At 44.9% G+C, this 20014-nt stretch overlaps 1 protein-coding gene across 2 annotated transcripts in view; it reads left to right on the top strand.

The window, feature by feature from the left end:
• LOC106612098 (uncharacterized) overlaps positions 1 to 20014 on the top strand; it is a 42031-nt gene that overhangs the window by 19157 nt on the left and 2860 nt on the right. For both annotated transcript variants that reach the window (XM_014212951.3, XM_014212950.3), the window contains exons 10-15: positions 41 to 163; positions 439 to 574; positions 941 to 3699; positions 3909 to 4204; positions 5874 to 6817; positions 19190 to 19337. In XM_014212951.3, coding sequence (XP_014068426.3) covers positions 41 to 163; positions 439 to 574; positions 941 to 3699; positions 3909 to 4204; positions 5874 to 6817; positions 19190 to 19323 — 4392 coding nt within the window. In that variant the 3' untranslated portion in view covers positions 19324 to 19337. The remainder of the gene's footprint in view (positions 1 to 40; positions 164 to 438; positions 575 to 940; positions 3700 to 3908; positions 4205 to 5873; positions 6818 to 19189; positions 19338 to 20014) is intronic.

The following is a 20014-nucleotide window of genomic DNA, read 5'->3' as shown; positions in this document are numbered from 1 at the left end:
TTTCCTCCATTATGGAGTAATATTCCTGTCTCTCTCCCAGGTGACCCTTCAGAAGCAGGCGTTGGAGAGGGATATAGACGCTTTGAAAGAGAAAGTCAAATGGACTGAGGGGGAACTGAAGGAGAGCCAGAAGAAAGAGGCCCAAACACAAACCAAACTAACGGTATACACATACAATTATGAACTACAGGCGGACAGACTCTTGTGTCCTTGGTCTGGACATGTCAATCTATTATGCATGAACTATGCTGTGGCCGCATTATGAAGTCACTGAATCATTTAGTCCATAGGTTATTGCTATAGAATAGTCTGCTGTTATATAAAGAATAGGTTGGTTATTAAAAGTTGTTTATATAGTTGATATTGCATAGTTATTACATAGTTATTGACTTCATGCATGTGAATATGTGCTGTTTCTCTCCTGTTGCTGTCCTATAGGAGTCACTGTGTGAGAGGGAGGGGCTGAATGTAACACTGGAGCAGAACAGGAGGAGAGAGAGAGGACTGGAGGAGGAGGTGAAGAAGCTGGCTGAGGAGCTGGCAGAGGCCCTCAGACGCATCAAAGAACTAGAAGGTGAGGAGGAGGGAGGAAAGAGGGCTGTTGTTGATAATGGGTTGTTTATCCTTTATGACTAGAGACGATAGACACTGCTGTTGTCTGTTCAATGTTAGGAAATTTGAACAGGACGTGTTTGACTTAACAAAAGAGTGACATCATTCCTACACCAAACTGTTGTCACTCATTTCCTTTGAGCTGCACAAGCTGTTATTCTTGTTACTGCTGCCACCTGTTGACCTTCAGCGGTATTACACCCAGATATTTGGTTGATTATCCAAATGATGATTTTTTTTTTAATTAACATGGCAGTTTGAATGATAATAAGTCATTTGATTGATCATTTCTTCTTTCTCGTGTTTGTTTCCCTATTCCTCTTTCCAGACCAGAAGACGGTCCAACCCATTGCTGCTCCAATGGCTCCAGTCCCGTTTAGCCCTGCCGGACAGAGCTTTTCCCCGGTCTCACAAATACGACATGGCCACACCACACCCTCGGCTCAGACCAACAGACCTGCTAGAGGGGAGCAAGCGAGGGAGGAGAGAGGGAACGAGGGACAGAGAGCAAAGTACCCCACAGAGCGAGAGCCTGGCGAGGGCATCGACTCAGAGCACATCACTCCATTTGGCTCCACAGACTCTGACAAAACAAAGAGGGCAGGAGAAAGGGGGAAAGGTGAGGAGAGGAAACGAGAGAATGAGAGACAAGACGAGGTAGAGTCGGTAGTGGATGGCTGCATCCCTGGGAAGGATGCTTCCACCAAGGACAAAACCTCACTCAGCACACAGAGCTCTCTTTCTGACCCAGACCACAGTCCCCACCTCAGCAGCTCCGCTAGCTCCGACACAGACTACGAGAGCGAGACCCTGTCCAGCCACTCCAAACCCAGAGCCCAGACCACCGGGGCTGAGGGAGACCTACAGAGGGAGAACCAAGAGCTGCGTTCAGAGCTGCAGGACGTTAAGGATGAGTTACAAAGGAGACTGGAGGATCTGGAGACCCAGCGCAGAGCGGCGGCCGAGGCCAGGACCAGGCTCAAGCAACACAGCCACAAACCTGCCTCCCAGGCTGAGACCTCCAGAGAGAAGGAGGAGAGGAGGAGGGAGTTAGAGGAGAGGGCAGAGACAGGGAGGTTGAAGGAGGCACTGACTGAACTTGAGATAAAGGTCAGGAGAGATGGAGAGGACAGGGAGAGGGGGGAGAGAGAGGAGGAGGAAAGGAAAGAGAGGGAGAGAGGGGACAGGGAGTCTGAAAGCATGCTGCTGAACCTCCAGCTAAAAAAGAAGCTGGCTGAGTTGAAGACAGAGCTCTTGAGAGAACGGGAGGAGCGAGAAAGTGAAAAGGAGGAGAGGAAGAGATTGAAAAACAAAGGGATAGAAGGAACGATTGACCTGACTGTCAAGCTGGAAGAGCTCCAGGAAGAGTTGAAGGAACTGAAGAACTGTGGACGTCTTGAAGTGAAGAACATGGTAGATAAAAACACCCCTCTGACATATCTCACCCTGCACCATGACATCACCTCTAACTCCAACAACAACACTGTTGTCCCTGACTACAAGCTACTGCCATCTCCAGATCAGCACCACCTCCTGTGTGAGAATACCAACCCACAGAACACTGTTGTCTCCCAGGCAACAGAAACAACAGCTGATCTGATCCAGGAGGACGGAACTCTGACCAAAGCTCCAGATCTCTCCAGACCTATTGGTGAGGGAGAGACCATTGTGGAGGCCCAGAGGGGTGTGTCTGCCTCTGAGCTGGGTGAAACCACTGTGGAAGCTGAGAAAGGGGTATCTCCCTCAGACCAGGCTGAAACCACCATGGAGCTCCAGAGTGGAGGCCTCTCTGCCTCAGAGCTAGCCCAAGAGGTGGAGCATCTGTGTGGGGAGAGCGCCAATGAGGCTGGTCGAGCCAGACAGACCCAGGCCAAGCTGGTGGCTCGACAGAGCCAGGTAACCAGGCAGACCCAGCAGCTGACCCTGGCCTTCGACCACCAGAGTAGACACATCCAGGAGCTGCTGGGGCAGGGACAGGAACTGCAGCGCTGTAGAGATGAACTGGCCACGCTCAGAGAGGAGAAGGGGAGACGGGAGGAAGAGAGACAGAAGGAGGAAATCAAGGAAAGTAGGGTCACTATAACCCCTCAGCAGGCTGACCATTACACAGATGTACATCAGATCACTCAGAATGAGTCTGCCTCTGGGATAGAAGAGAGTACAGACATAACAAAACCACTGAACACTACCCAGGCTTCCTCTGCACTTTCTGATGAGGGAGGTCAGCTGCCAACTCCACAGAAAAATTGTGTTACAGAATTGTATTATGTAATAGACAGCACTTCCACTCTGAGCAACCATCCTGTTGAAAATGAGGCAGCGAAGATGGTGGATTCTAAGGCTTCTGCTCAGCCAAGCAGGAGTGAAGAGACAGTTGAAAACACAGAGAAATTCAAATCGGACCATTTAACTGTCACACGTTCTGAGGAGCAGATGGGACATCCTGAGGGTTCTGGGCTCCAACAGCAACACGTCCGTAGTGACGGACACGCCATGGACAGCCCTGCCTTCAGGAGAGCTACTGAAGAGTTCCAGCTATCCCAGAGAGACCCGAGTCTAACCAGGACTGAGAATACACTTCTTACTGTAGAGCTGGAGAAAGCTTCTGGTCCTACCAACAAACAGTACACCAATGGACAGGGTCGAGAAGAGAGTCTGGCTGAAGAGCTGCGGTCTCTAAAACAGCAGAACGAACAACTGAAACTCAAACTTCAAGATGTGGCAACCACAGACAGAGAAATGAGTTTTGTCAGTAACACAACACTACCAGCCACCTGTGAATACCAGGCTGAAAGAAGAGCAAAGAGAAGGAAAAGAAAGAACCAGAGAGGACAGGAAGTTATCTCCACCTCTGGAGAGCTAGAGCAAATCAGTGACATCATCACCTCAGGATGGGAGGCCACACTGCAGGATGGAGGGAAACCCAAAGACGAGGAGAGAGGGGAAGTAGAGTCTGAAGGAGAGAGGGAGAGAGGAGCTAGGGGTGACAGGAGCGGGGGAGTAGAGAGGGAGAGAGGAGCTGGATATGAGACTCTACTAGACACTACTCCACTGGCTCCATTCCAGATCACCTGCCTAGAGAAGCAGGTTGGTTTCTATACTCTAAATTGTTCTGTGAACGTAGTTATCAAAGTTACCAAAAATACTTGAACAATTTCCCCCAATATCTTAAGCATGTGGTTGTCCACAAACCCTACTATAGAAGGCTTTATTCAAGCTAGCTCCTTTGAATAGATGTATTTTGAATAAATCGTGAACGTTATTGTCTCTCTCTCGCTCTCTCTCCTCCTGTCCAGGTGGTGGCGCTGCAGGCTGAACTGCAGTCTCTCTCTGAGGAGAACCAGAGACAGGCTGAGGACCTGGCAGTGTGGAGGCTGATGGCCCAGACCCCCTGTCTGGACCCAGAGGACCCCATCGCTGCTACCCACAGCCCTGCTCCCCTCAGCCCTGGACACAACACTGCTCCCCTCAGCCCTGGACACAACACTGCTCCCCTCAGCCCTGGACACAACACCGTGACTGTCATCAGGGAGGATGAGCTGCTTCTCTCCTGCACCTTCAATAGACTCTATGGGAGGACCCTGGTCTCAAGGTAATGGTACATTTAGCACTTGTAGGAAACATGTGGTGACAATAATGCTTTTCTTATACTGCTTATATATAAAATATAAACAGTGCATTCGGAAAGTATTCAGACACCTTAACTTTTTCCACATTTTGTTACGTTACAGCCTTGTTCTAAAATTAATTAAATTAAAAAGTCCTCATTAATCTAAACACAATATGGGGTATTGTAATAAAAGTCAACAGGTTTTTAGAAGTTTTTGCAACTGTATAAAAAATTAAAAACATGTCTTATTTACATAAGTTTATGAGACTTGAAATTGAGTTCAAGTGCATCCTGTTTCCATTGATCATCCTTAATGTTTCTACAACTTGATTGGAGTCCACCTGTGGTAAACTCAAATGATTGGACATGATTTGGAAAGGCACACAACTGTCTGCATAAGGTCCCACAGATGACAGTGCATGTCAGAGCAGAAACCAAGCCATGAGGTTGAAGAAATTGTCCTCAGAGACAGGATTGTGTCGAGGCACAGATCTGGGGAAGGGTACCAAACATTTCTTCAGCATTGAAGGTCCCCAAGAACACAGTGGCCTTCAGCTGTGAAGGGAACGGCACCTCCATACCTTCAGGCTCTGATCAGGCCCTACACCCAAACAAGGGCACTGCGTTCATCCACCTCTGGCCTGCTGGCCCCCCTACCTCTGAGGAAGCACAGTTCCCGCTCAGCCCAGTCAAAACTGTTCGCTGCTCTGGCACCCCAATGGTGGAACAAGCTCCCTCATGACGCCAGGACAGCGGAGTCAATCACCACCTTCCGGAGACACCTGAAACCCCACCTCTTTAAGGAATACCTAGGATAGGATAAAGTAATCCTTCTAACCCCCCCCCCCCCTTAAAAGATTTAGATGCACTATTGTAAAGTGGTTGTTCCACTGGATATCATAAGGTGAATGCACCAATTTGTAAGTCGCTCTGGATAAGAGCGTCTGCTAAATGACTTAAATGTAAATGTAAATCATTCTTAAATGGAAGAAGTTTGGAACCACCAAGACTCTTCCTGTAGCGTCATACCCAAGAAGACTTGGCTGTAATTGCTACCAAAGGTGCGGCGGCAGGTATCCTAGTGGTTAGAGCGTTGGGCCAGTAACCGGAAGGTTGCTGGATTGAATCCTTGAGCTGACAAGGTAAAAATCTGTCTTTCTGCCCCTGAGCAAGGCAGTTAACCCACTGTTCACCAGGCCTCGAAGACATGGATGTCGATTAAGGCAGCCCCCCACACCTCTCTGATTCAGAGGGGTGGGTTAAATGCGGAAGACACATTTCAGTTGAATACATTGTTGGACAACTGACTAGGTATCCCCCTTTCCCTTTTCAACAAAGTACTGAATACTTAATGTAAAATACTGAATACTTATGTAAATGTAATATTTACGTTCTTTATTTTCAATACATTTGCAAAAATGTATTTTGCTTTGTCATTATGGGGTATTGTGTGTAGACTGATGAGGGGAAAAACGATTTAATCAATTTTAGAATAAGGCTGTAATGTAACAAAATGCGGAAAAAGTCAAGGGGTCTGAATACTTTCTGAATGCACTGTATTTCAATGGGGTGTTTGTACGTATCTTATCTACAATGTGTTGGTATCTTGAAATGTACATTTTTCTTCTTTACATTTTTTGGGGGGGTCCAGACTGCAGCACTGCAATTCTCTTGAACCAAAGAGTATCCAAAACTCACCCAGAAAGAACAAATCGACATATCACCAAGAGACAGAAAAACCGACCAATGAACATAGAGATGAAGAAGCAGACGTCACCAAAGATGTTTACCAAACCTCAGAGCTCCAGACCAAGGCAACAGAACACGCTAACCAAGATGATCCAGAAAACAAGACCAATCCAAACACTCCCAGAGCAACAGATGAGACCCAGACCAAGGCAACAGAGCACGCTAACCAAGATGATCCAGAAAACAAGACCAATCCAAACACTCCCAGCGCAACAGATGAGACCCAGACCAAAGAAATCGTCTCAAGGCACAATCTAGACATCATAGAACTAAATGACCTCAGAGAGTTCCCCACTCTATCTCTCGCTGAGGCTCAATCCACTGAAGCACAGTCCTCTGAAACCAACCATCCCAGTCACCATCAAGAGGAACCAATCTCCACTGGGGTTGAAAATAAAAATCACTGCTCGGTCTGTAGAAAAGTCACCACCACAACCACTGGTGAGTGGCAGACTGAGAGAACGATAGTGGAGACCAAGGTTCAGAGGTTAGAGGTTAGGAGCACCAGCTCTCAGACAGAGGAGAGGGGAGCAACAGGAGTCTGGACACCGACACAGCCTTCTACTCCAGCCACTTCACCAGAAACACACCAGGTATACACACAGACCGAGAAGGAAGAAGATGGGGAGAATGATGAGGATGAAGTACCCACAGAATCTCCCCCTATGTCACCAGTCTGGATGTCGGAGGCAGAGGGGGACAGGATGTTGTTTTCCGGTTCATTCCCGATCCCAGCCGACCCAGCCCGCCTGGCGGAGCGTATCCGTCGTAACCGGTATCAGATGTCTGCAGCGTACGACGATACGGAGTACGAACCCTACGGCCTGCCTGAGGTGGTCATGAAAGGTGAGGAGAGAGGGGATGTTGTGTTTAAACAATAAGGCACAATAGACTGATGCTATGTTTGAATGTCACAGCTAATGGGGGTTGTTACTGTTGGCCAGAGGTAAAGCCAATGTCTTTTATGATCCTAAAATACTGTTGCAATCATCTCATCATTCAAATAAAAATGTTTTGATCGTTTACATATATTTTGCAGATGTTATGCTACTGTGAAATCCTGCATGCTTATGTTTCTAGCTCCAACAAATGCAGTAATACATAACATTACAAAGCAATACATACAAATCCAAAGAAATTAAAAGAAAGAAATTCAGGAATATCAGAATGAGTTCGGAGTATAAATACAGTGCCTTCGGAAAGTGTTCAGACCCCTTGACTTTTTCCACATTTTGTTACGTTACAGCCTTATTCTAAAATGGATTAAAAAAAAATACCCTCATCAATCTACACACAATACCCCATAGTGACAAAATAACGTTTTATTTTATTTTCGCATATCTATAAAAAATTACAAATGGAAATATTACATTTACATAAGTATTCAGACCCAGTACTTTGTTGAAGCACCTTTGGCAGTGATTACAGCCTCGAGTCTTCTTGGGTATGACGCCACAGGCTTATCACACCTGTATTTGGCGAGTTTCTCCCATTCTTCTCTGCAGATCCTCTCAAACTCTGTCAGATTGGATGAGGAGCGTCACTGCACCGCTATTTTCAAGTCTCTTCCGAGATGTTCAGTTTCAAGTCCAGGCTCTGGCTGGGCCACTCAAGGACATTCAGAGACTTGTCCCAAAGCCACTCCTGCATTTTGGCTGTGTGCTTAGGGTTTTTGTCCTGTTGGAAGGTGAACCTTCACCCCAGTCTGAGGATCTGAGCGCTCTCGAGCAGGTTTTCATCAAGGATCTAGTTCATCTTTGCCTCAATCCTGACTAGTCTCCTAGTCCCTGCCGCTGAAAACATCCCCACAGCATTATGCTGCCACCACCATGCTTCACCGTAGGGATGGTGCCAGGTTTCCTCCAGACCTGGCAGAGATGTTCCTCCGGTTGGCATTCAGGCCAATGAGTTCAATCTTGGTTTCATCAGACCAGAGAATCGTGTTTCTCATGGTCTGAGAGTCTTTAGGTCTGGTCACTCTACCATAAAGGCCTGATTGATGGAGTGCTGCAGAGATGGTTGTGCTTCTGGAAGGTTCTCCTATCTCCACAGAGTAACTCCAGAGCTCTGTCAGAGTGACCAATGGGTTCTTGGTCATCACCCTGACCAAGGCCCTTCTCTCCTGATTGCTCAGTTTGGCTGGGCGTCCAGCTCTAGGAAGATTCTTGATGGTTCCCAACTTCTTCCATTTAAGAATGATGGAGGCCACTGTGTTCTTGGGGATCTTCAATGCTGCAGAAATGTTTTGGTACCCTTCCCCAGATCTGTGCCTCGACACCATCCTGTCTCATAGCTCTACGGCAAATCCTTCGACCTTATGGGTTGGTTTTTGCTCTGACATGCACTGTCAACTGTGGGACCTTATATAGACAGGTGTGTGCCTTCCCAAATCATGTCCAATCAATTGAATTTACCACAGGCTGACTCCAATCAAGTTGAAGAAACATCTCAAGGATGATCAATGGAAACAGGATGCACCTGAGATGAATTTTGAGTCTCATAGTAAAGAGTCTGAATACTTGTGTAAATAAAGTTTCTGTTTTTTATTTTTAATACATTTGCAAAAATGTCTAAACCTGTTTTCGCTTTGTCATTATGGGCTATTGTGTGTAGATAGTTCAGGATTTTTTTTATTGTATCCATTTTAGAATAAGGCTGAAATGTAACAAAATGTGGAAATAGTCATGGAGTCTTCAACAAAGTACCGAATAAAGGGTCTGAATACTTACAGTACCAGTTAAAAGTTTGGACACACCTACTTATTATTTTCCTATTTTCTACATTGTAGAATAATAGTGAAGACATAAACTATGAAATATCACATTTGGAATCATGTAGTAACCAAAAAAACGTTAATCAAATCAAAATATATTTTTACATTTGAGATTCATAAAAGTAGCCACCCTTTCCCTTGATGACAAATTTGCACGCTCTTCATGAGGTAGTTACCTGGAATGCATTTCAATGAATCAAATCAAATGTATTTATATAGCCCTTCTTAGATCAGCTGATATCTCAAAGTGCTGTACAGAAACCCAGCCTAAAACCCCAAACAGCAAGCAATGCAGGTGCAACAGGTTATTATGCAGCTTGAAGGTTTAAAGGCCATGATTATTTTCATCATTGTGTCAAGAGATATCTTCTTATGGGCAGGTGGGACGGTAGCGTCCCACCTGGCCAACATCCGGTGAAATTGCAGAGCGCCAAATAAAAAACACAGAAATAGTCAAATTAAACATTCATAAAAATACAAGTGTTATACATAGGCTTAAAGACTAACTTCTTGTTAATCCAGCCGCTGTGTCAGATTTCGAAAAGACTTTACAGCGAAAGCATACCATGTGATTATCTGAGGACAGCGCCCCGCTTACAAAAGCATACAAACATTTTACAACCAAGTAAAGGAATTACAAAAGTCAGAAATAGCGATAAAATTAATCACTTTGATGATCTTCATATGGTTGCAGTCACAAGAGGCCCTGTTACACAATACATGTTTGTTTTGTTCGATAAAGTCCCTCTTTATGTCCCAAAGTCTCTGTTTTGTTGGCGCGTTTTGTTCAGAAATCCACTGGCTCAAAGGCGGTCACGATATGCAGACGAATACATCCTAATCGTACCAGTAAAGTTCGTCAAAACATGTCAAATGATGTTCATAATTAATCCTCAGGTTGTCTATTATCTAAATAATCGATAATATTTCAACTGGACAATAGCGTCTTCAATAGAAAGGAAAAACAACAAACGGTGCGCAATCGGTCACTCGCGCAAACTAGCTCTGGTTCATTTTTCAGAATACAAGCCTGAAACAATGTCTAAAGACTGTTGACATCTAGTGGAAGCCATAGGAACTGCAATCTTGGTCCTAACCATTTAGATACTGTATAGGCATTCAATAGAAAAGTACCCACATCAAAAATATCCCACTTCCTGGATGGATTTTCCTCAGGTTTTTCGCCTGCCATATCAGTTCTGTTATACTCAGACATTATTTTAACAGTTTTGGAAACTGTAGTGTTTTCTATCCAATACTACTATGCATATCCTAGCTTCTGGGCCTGAGTAACAGGCAGTTTACATTGGGCACCTCATTCATCCAAAATTCAAAATACTGCCCCCTACCCAAGAGAGGATATAGTACTAAAACACTTGAGTGTCTCCCTTGATCCTAGGTCCTGGCAGAGTTGTGCAGACTCAGGACAACTGAGCTTTGGAGGAATACGCAGATTTAAAGAGGAGTCTGTAATTTGCTTTCTAATGATCATGATCTTTTCCTCAAAGAAGTTCATGAATTTATTACTGCTGAAGTGAAAGCCATCCTCTCTTGGGGAATGCTGCTTTTTAGTTAGCTTTGCGACAGTATCAAAAATACATTTTGGATTGTTCTTATTTTCCTCAATTAAGTTGGAAAAATAGGATGATCGAGCAGCAGTGAGGGCTCTTCGATACTGCACGGTACTGTCTTTCCAAGCTAGTCGGAAGACTTCCAGTTTAGTGTGGCGCCATTTCCATTCCAATTTTCTGGAAGCTTGCTTCAGAGCTCGGGTATTTTCTGTATACCAGGGAGCTAGTTTCTTATGACAAATGTTTTTAGGGGTGCGACTGCATCTAGGGTATTGCGCAAGGTTAAATTGAGTTCCTCAGTTAGGTGGTTAACTGATTTTTGTCCTCTGACTTCCGTGGGTAGGCAGAGTGAGTCTGGAAGGGCATCAAGGACTTTTCCATGTGAATATTAAAGTCACCAAAAATTAGAATATTATCTGCTATGACTACAAGGTCCGATAGGAATTCAGGGAACTCAGTGAGGAACGCTGTGTATGGGCCAGGAGGCCTGTAAACAGTAGCTATAAAAAGTGATTGAGTAGGCTGCATAGATTTCATGACTAGAAGCTCAAAAGACGAAAACGTCATTGTTGTTTTTTTTTTTGTAAATTGAAATTTGCTATCGTAAATGTTAGCAACACCTCCGCCTTAGCGGGATGCACGGGGGATATGGTCACTAGTGTAACCAGGAGGTGAGGCCTCATTTAACACAGTAAATTCATCAGGCTTAAGCCATGTTTCAGTCAGACCAATCACATAAAGATTATGATCAGTGATTAGTTCATTGACTATAACTGCCTTGGAAGTGAGGGATCTAACATTAAGTAGCCCTATTTTGAGATGTGAGGTATCACAATCTCTTTCAATAATGGCAGGAATGGAAGAGGTCTTTATTCTAATGAGATTGCTAAGGCGAACACCGCCATGTTTGGTTTTGCCCAACCTAGGTCGAGGCACAGACACGGTCCCAATGGTGATAGTTGAGCTGACTACACTGACTGTGCTAGTGGCAGACTCCACTAAGCTGGCAGGCTGGCTAACAGCCTGCTGCCTGGCCTGCACCCTATTTCATTGTGGAGCTAGGGGATTTAGAGCCCTGTCTATGTTTCGTAGATAAGATGAGAGCACCCCTCCAGCTAGGATGGAGTCCGTCACTCCTCAACAGGCCAGGCCTGGTCCTGTTTGTGGGTGAGTCCCAGAAAGAGGGCCAATTATCTACAAATTCTATCTTTTGGGAGGGGCAGAAAACAGTTTTCAACCAGCGATTGAGTTGTGAGACTCTGCTGTAGAGCTCATCACTCCCCCTAACTGGGAGGGGGCCAGAGACAATTACTCGATGCCGACGCATCTTTCTAGCTGATTTACACGCTGAAGCTATGTCCACGTTGGTGCCGACGTGGATAACAATATCCCTATACTCTCTACACTCGCCAGTTTTAGCTTTAGCCAGCACCATCTTCAGATTAGCCTTAATGTCGGTAGCCCTGCCCCCTGGTAAACAGTGTATGATCGCTGGATGATTCGTCTAATACTGCGGGTAATGGAGTCGCCAATGACTAGGGTTTTCAATTTGTCAGAGCTAATGGTGGGAGGCTTCGGCGTCTCAGACCTCGTAACAGGAGGAGTAGAGACCAGAGAAGGCTCGACCTGTGACTCCGACTCGCTGCTTAATGGGGAGAACCGGTTGAAAGTTTCTGTCGGCTGAATGAGCGACACCGGTTGAGCATTCCTACAGCATTTCCCTCCAGAAGCCATGAGGAAGTTGTCCTGCTGCGTGGACCGTGCGAGGGGATTTATACTACTATCTGTACTTACTGGTGGCAAAGACGCTGTTTCATCCTTTCCTACAGTGAAATTACCCTTGCCTAACGATTGCGTCTGAAGCTGGGCTTGCAGCACAGCTATCCTCGCCGTAAGGCGATCGTTCTCCTGTATTTTATGAGTACAGCGACTGCAATTCGAAGGCATCATGTTAATGTTACTACTTAGCTTCGGCTGGTGGAGGTCCTGATGAACCATGTCCAGATAAAGTGTCCGGAGTGAAAAAGTGATAGAAAAAAAGTTGAGTGAGGGGAAAAACTAAAAATATAAACGGTAATTAAAAACCGTAAAGTTGTCAGGTAGCAAAGTAAGGTTAGCAACAAAACGAACAGGTGTGCCTTGTTAAAAGTACATTTTTGGATTTTGTTTTCTTAATGCGTTTGATCCAATCAGTTGTGTTGTGACAAGGTAGGGGTGGTATACAGAAGATAGCCCTATTTGGTAAAAGACCAAGTCCATATTATGGCAAGAACAGCTCAAATAAGCAAAGAGAAAAGACAGTCCATCATTACTTAAAGATATGAAGGTCAGTCAGTCCGGAAAATATCAGGAACTTTGAACGTTTCTTCAAGTGCAGTCGCAAAAACCATGAAGCGTTATGATGAAACTGGCTCTCATGAGGACTGCCACAGGAAAGGAAGACCCAGAGTTACCTCTGCTGCAGAGGATAAGTTCGTTAGAGTTAACTGCACCTCATATTGCAGCCCAAATAAATGCTTCACAGAGTTCAAGTAACAGACACATCTCAACATCAACTGTTCAGAGGAGACTGTGTGAATCAGGCCTTCATGGTCGAATTGCTGCAAAGAAACCACTACTAAACGACACCAATAAGAAGAAGAGACTTGCTTGGGCCAAGAAACACGAGCAATGGACATTAGACCGGTAGAAATCTGTCCTTTGGTCTGATGAGTCCAAATTTGTGATTGTTGTGTCTTTGTGAGACGCAGAGTAGGTGAATGGATTATCTCTGTATGTGTGGTTCCCACTGTGAAGCATGGAGGAGGAGGAGGTGTAATGGTGTGGGGGTGCTTTGCTGGTGACACTGTCAGTGATTTATTTAGAATTCAAGGCACACTTAACCAGAATGGCTACCACAGCATTATGCAGCGATATGCTATCCCATCTGGTTTGCGCTTAGTGGGATTATCATTTGTTTTTCAACAGGACAATGACCCAACACACCTCCAGGCTGTGTAAGGCCTATTTGACCAAAAAGGAGAGTGGTGGAGGGCTGCATCAGATGACCTGGTCTCCGCAATCACCCGACCTCAACCCAACTGAGATGGTTTGAGATGAGTTGGACCGCAGAGTGAAGGAAAAGCAGCCAACAAGTGCTCAGTGTATATGGAAGCTCCTTCAAGACTGTTGGAAAAGCATTCCAGGTGAAGCTGGTTGTGAGAATGCCAAGCGTGTGCAAAACTGTCAAGGCAAAGGGTGGCTACTTTAAAGAATCTAAAATATAAAGAAAAACCTTTCACTGGTACCGTATTTCAAATGTGATCAAATATTATCAATTTGCCAAAATGTCAAACTTTTTTTGCTCTGTCATTATGGGGTATTGTGTGTAGATTCATTTAATCCATTTTAGAATAAGGCTGTAACATAACAAAATGTGGAAAAAGTCAAGGGGTCTGAATACTTTCTGAATGCACTGTATATAATGGTGTGTATGGACAGTATATGATGAGCCTTGACTAGAATACAGTATATACATATGAAGTGGGTAAAACAGTATGTAAATATAATTAAAGTAACCGGTGTTCAATTACTATTTACATAGGGCAGCAGTCGCTAAGTTGTAGGGTAGAGTACCGGGTGTTAGCCGGCTAGTAACCGTGACTAAGTTCAGTGCAGGGTACTTGGCGGAGGCCGGCTAGTGGTGACTATTTAACAGTCTGACGGCCTAGAGATGGAAGCTGTTTTTTAGTCTTTCGGTTGCAGCTTTGATGCACCTGTTATGTCTCCGCCTTCTAGATGGAAGTGGGGTGAACAGGCTGTGGCTCGGGTGGCTGAAATCCTTGATGATTGTCATGGCCTTTCTGTGACACCAGATGCTGTAGATGTCTTGGAGGACAGGCAGTGTTCCCTCGATGCCACGTTGGACTGACTGCACCGCCCTCTGTAGAGCCCTGTGGTTGCGGACGGTGCAAATGCTGTACCAGGCGGTGGTACAGCCTGACAGGATGCTCTCAATGGTGCATCTGTAGAAGTTGGTGAGGGTCATAGGGGCCAAGCCAAATTACTTTAGCCTCTTGAGGTTGAAGAGATGCTGTTGCGCCTCCTTTACTACACTGTCTGTGTGGATGGACCATTTCAGTTTTATTTATTTGTTTAATTTTTTTATTTAGCAGATGTTCTTATCCAGAGCAACTTACAGTAGTGAGGTTGTCGCTTGATGTCCACCAGATGAAAATATTTAACGAATGCGGTACACAGAACACACCGCAGCCTAGTGCAGCACCCCCAACGTATTGTTGCGGACTGCTCCATTGACAATGCATGACTTTCGCCAGAACGAAAAGAGATGGTTGCATCTGGTGGATATGAGGCGTCAGTGATGTGCACGCTGAGGAACTTGAAGCATTTTACCCTCTCCACTGCAGCCCTGTGGATGGGGTGCGTGCTCTCTCTGCTGTCTCCTTAAGTCCACGATCAGCTCCATCCTTTTGTTGACGTTGAGGGAGTGGTTATTTTCCTGCACCATTCCGCCAGGGGCCTGACCACCACCTTGTAGGCTGTTTCGTCGTTGTTGGTAATCAGGCCTACCACTGTTGTGGTAGGTCACTGTGGTGTTGAAGGCTGAGCTGTAGTTGATGATGAACAGCATTCTCACATAGGTATTCCTGTTGTCCATATGGGATAGGGCAGTGTGCGATGGCGGTTGTTTCATCCGTGGGTCTGTTGGGGCGGTATGCAAATTGCAGTGGGTCTAGGGTGTACGTGTGATTTCAGAGTTTGGTTACCTTCGCTTTCTTGGGTACAGGAACAATGGTAGACATCTTGAAGCGAGTGAGGACAACAGACTGGGTTAGGGAGAGATTTAATATTTCCATAAACACTCCAGCCAGCTGGTCTGCACATGCTCTGAGGACGCGGCTTGGGATGCCGTCTGGGCCAGCAGCCCTGCGAGGGTTAACATGCTTACATTTCTTACTCAGGTCGGCCATGGAGAACGAGAGCTCGTGGTCTTTGTGCGGAGGTGGCCCACGTCGGCAGCTCTGTGTTTTCCTCAGTGGGTGAAGTTGTTTAGCTTGTCAGTGAATGCTGACAATCTATAGATGGTTTTTGGTTCTAATCGTCAGTGGGAACAACATCCTCTATGCACTGATTAACTCAGTCACAGAGTCAATGGCCGAATACCCATACTAGCGTACTAAACAGTATGCGAAAAATAAGGTTTTATAGTATGTGAAGTTTCAAAAATAGTACTCCTGAATATGTCATCTAATGCGAGATTGCGTTACTCCCACCATTCGTTAATTTTGGTGCAGCTGTTGTCATGCTGTTATCAGCTGTCAAACACGTCAGTCGGTGAAGACGAGTGAATTCTACTCGATCAAACGGCAAAATGTGTTTATGTATGTAGTACACTAGTATGAGTATTCGGACAAGGCCAGTGTATATGTCAATACTATTCTCAGAGGTAGCCCGGAACATTTCAGAGTCTGTGTGATTGTTTTGATCAATCTTGAAGCATAGATTCCGATTGGTCAGACCAATGTTGAACAGTCCTTACCACGGGTGTGTCCTGATTTACATTTCTGCTTATGGGGGAGGAACAAACTAGAGGCGTGATCTGATTTGCCGAAGGAAGGGCAGGTGAGGGTCTTGTAGCTGTCCCAGAAGGGGGAGTAGCAATGGTCAGGAGTGCTCGATGAGCGAGTACCACAGGAGATGTGTTGATAAAACTTCAGTAGAGTTTTCCTAAGATTTTCTTTAGTGAAGTCCCGAGCTACAATAAATGCGTCCTCAGGATATGCGGTTTCCAGTTTGCACGAAGTCCAGTGTAGTTCCTTGAAAGCCATTGCGATGTTGGCTTGAGTTGAACACGGCCATGACCGAAGAAAATTATCTCGGGAGGTAATGTGGTCAGCATTTGATGAGGTATTCCAGATCGGGAGAACAAAAGGACTTGAGTTCCTGTACGTTACCACAGTCACACCATGAGTAGTTAATCATGAAACATAGACCTTTACCTTTTCCCGGAGAGTTCCTTCTACCTGTCCCAAGCCATGGACGGAGAACCCTGCTGGCTGAATGGACGGTGACAGTATATCCGGAGAACCATGATCCCGTAAAACAGTATGTAACACAGCCCCTATGTCTTTCTGGAAGGAGATCCTGCCCTGAGCTCGTCTACTTTATTGTCCAGGGACTCAAAGTTTGCAAGTAGTATTCTTGGAAGCGGTGGATGGCATGCACACCTCCGGAGTCTAAGAGGCCACTCCTTGTTCCTCTTCCACGGGGACGGTGACATAGAGCAGCCCCCGGGATGAATGTAATTGCTCCGTGGAGTTCAAACAAAGGATCCAATTCAGGGAATTCTAATTTCTGGTCGAAATGCTGGTGAGTGACCACCGATCTAATACCCCATTTGAATAACTCTCCCAAACTTGCTATGATAGACGCTCAAAGCATCAACCTCTAACCAAACCAAATCTCCATCAGCCTACAGACACCAAAACAGACAAAATAGATATGAGCTTAACCTGAAGGATGGGAACAACCTATGTCTTCCACCTACCACCCCTATTAAACATACCACCACCCACTAGCATTGTACAGTGCCTTCAGAAAGTGTTCATACCCCTTGACTTACTCCAGATTTTGTTCTTGCAGCCTGAATTCAAAAAGTATTTCAGAAATACATTATCACACCCATTTTCACACGATACCCCATAATAACAGTGGAAACATGATTTTAGAAATGTTTGCAAATTTTTTGTTCTGTATTTAATCGTAATTTTCATTACAGAAAATGTCATGGCTTTAGAAGCTTCTGATAGGCTAATTGACATAATTTGAGTCAATTGGAGGTCTACCTTTGGATGTATTTCAAGGCCTACCTTCAAACTCAGTGCCTCTTTGCTTGACACCATGGGAAAATCAAAAGAAATCAGCCAAGACCTCAGAAAAAAATGGTAGACCTCCACAAGTCTAGTTCATCCTTGGGAGAAATGATCAAACGCCTCAAGGTACCACATTCATCTGTACAAACAATAGTACGCAAGTATAAACACCATGGGACCACGCAGCCGTCATACCGCTCAGGAAGGAGACGCATTCTGTCTCCTAGAGATGAATGTACTTTGGTGCGAAAAGTGCAAATCAATCCCAGAACAACAGCAAAGGACCTTGTGAAGATGCTGGAGGAAACGGGTACAAAAGTATCTATGTCCACAGTAAAACGAGTCCTATATCGACATAACCTGAAAGGCCGCTCAGCAAGGAAGAAGCCACTGCTCCAAAACTGCCATAAAAAAGCCAGACTACTGCACATGGGGACAAAGATCGTACTTTTTGGAGAAATGTCCTCTGGTCTGCTGAAACAAAAATAGAACTGTTTGGCCATAATGACCATCGTTATGTTTGGAGGAAAAAGGGGGAGGCTTGCAAGCCGAAGAACACCATCCCAACAGTGAAGCACAGGGGTGGCAGCATCATGTTGTGGGGGTGCTTTGCTGCAGGAGGGACTGGTGCACTTCACAAAATAGATGGAATCATGAGGGAGGAAAATGATGTGGATATATTGAAGCAACATCTCAAGACATCAGTCAGGAGGTTAAAGCTTGGTCGCAAATGGGTCTTCCAAATGGACAATGACCCCAAGCATACTTCCAAAGTTGTGGAAAAATGGCTTAAGGACAGCAAAGTTAAGGTATTGGAGTGGCCATCACAAAGCCCTGACCTCAATCCTATAGAATATTTGTTGGCAGAACTGAAAAAGTGTGTGCGAGCAAGGAAGCCTAGGAGGAATGGGCCAAAATTCACCCAACTTATTGTGGGAAGCTTGTGGAAGGCTACCAGAAACATTTGACCCAAGTTAAACAATTTAAAGGCAATGCTAACAAATACTAATTGAATGTATGTAAACTTCTGACCCACTGGGAATGCGATGAAAGAAATAAAAGCTGAAATAAATAATTCTCTCTATTATTATTCTGACATTTCACATTCTTAAAATAAAGTGGTGATCCTAACTGACCTAAGACAGGGACATTTTTACAAGGATAAAATGTCAGGAATTGTGAACAACTGAGTTTAAATGTATTTGGCTAAGGTGTATGTAAACTTCCGACTTCAACTGTAGGTTAGTATTGTGGAGTAACTACAATGTTGTTGATCCAACTTCAGTTTTCTCCTATCACAGCTATTACACTCTGTAACTGTTTTAAAGTCACCATTGGCCTCATGGTGAAATCTCTGAGTGGTGTCCTTCCTCTCCAGCAACTGAGTTAGGAAGGACACCTGTCCCTTTGTAGTGACTGGGTGATACGCCATCGAAAGTGTAAAAAAGTGTATTGATACACCATAGAAAGAGTAATTAATAACTTCACCATGTTCAAAGGGATATTCAATGTCTGCTTTTTATTTTTACCCATCTACTAATAGGTGCCCTTCTTTGCGAGGCATTTGAAAACCTCCCTGGTCTTTGTAGTTGAATCTGTGTTTGAAATTCACTGCTCGACTGAGGGACCTTACAGATAATTGTATGTCTGGGGTACAGAGATGAGGTAGTCCATACAACTTATTATGGGACTTGTTAAGCAAATGTTTACTCCTAAACTTATTTAGGCTTGCCATAGCAAAGGGGTTGAATTCTTATTGACTCAAGACATTTCAGTTTTTCATTTTTCATTAATTAGTAAAAATGTCTAAACATAATTCCACTTTGACATAATGGGGTATTTTGTGTAGGCCAGTGACATAAAATCTCAGTTTAATCCATTTTAAATTCAGGCTGTAACTCAACAAAATGTGGAAAACATCAAGGGGTGTGAATACTTTCTGTAGGCTCTGTATGGACAGTACTAAATGTTTACATAGCTTCTTCCCCCCACCCATCTCCAGGTTTTGCTGACATCCCCAGTGGTCCAGCCTGTCCGTACATCGTGAGGAGGGGGCTCTTGGGTACTGATGCTATGCCCCTCCCTCAGAGAGACCCTGGCCAGAGGGGGGGGGGGGGGGGGGCAGGAGGACCCTGAGTAATCCCCAACAGGTGAAGAATTTATCCCCTTAGAACATAACATCTACACTAGTGATGCGCGGGCAGGTTGACTCATAACTCGCAGTCCCTGCGGTTATATCCGTGAGGCGGATGGGTTTAGGGTCGTTAAATATTGTGTGGCTGAAGGGCGGGTGGGTGGCAGGCGGGTTGAATAAAGGGAAGCAATACCTTAATAAAAATGGCAATTTGTAAAGGCTACACTGATGTTTTTCTTTCATTATGTTTAGGCTATCTGGTATTACACATACGCTTAAGCTTAGGGCTTAACTGCACCAGCGCCAAATAGCCTACACAGCCAATCGCCAAATAATGCTTTTGGGAACGTGCAGAAAAAGTTGATATCAATCCACGTAGGCAAAACGGACATTGTCGAAGTTTAATTCAATATGACAAAAGCTGCGAAAGGAGAGTTGAAGATAAAGAAAAGTAATTTTTGGAAAAGTGGTAAAAGAAAATGATGGTGGCGGTTATTTTATGTGTGATGATTGTGAGGCGCTATACAAATTTGACAGTCACAAGACTGGCCTTCAAATAGGCCGATGGCATGTCAATTGAACTGCAGGCAACTGCTTAGATGGGTTAAATGGAAACTGAAATTTGGACATATCCAGTGCAAGTTAGGCCTTGCTTCACATCTGAAGACTGGGGGGCATTTAGGACGTCTTCTA

The sequence above is a fragment of the Salmo salar genome, chromosome 09, assembly GCF_965601325.2.
Source record: "Salmo salar chromosome 09, fSalSal1, whole genome shotgun sequence".
Lineage (NCBI taxonomy): Eukaryota > Metazoa > Chordata > Actinopteri > Salmoniformes > Salmonidae > Salmo > Salmo salar.
The sequence above is the reverse complement of the archived record's forward strand: the minus strand, read 5'-3'. Positions and strand labels throughout refer to the sequence as shown.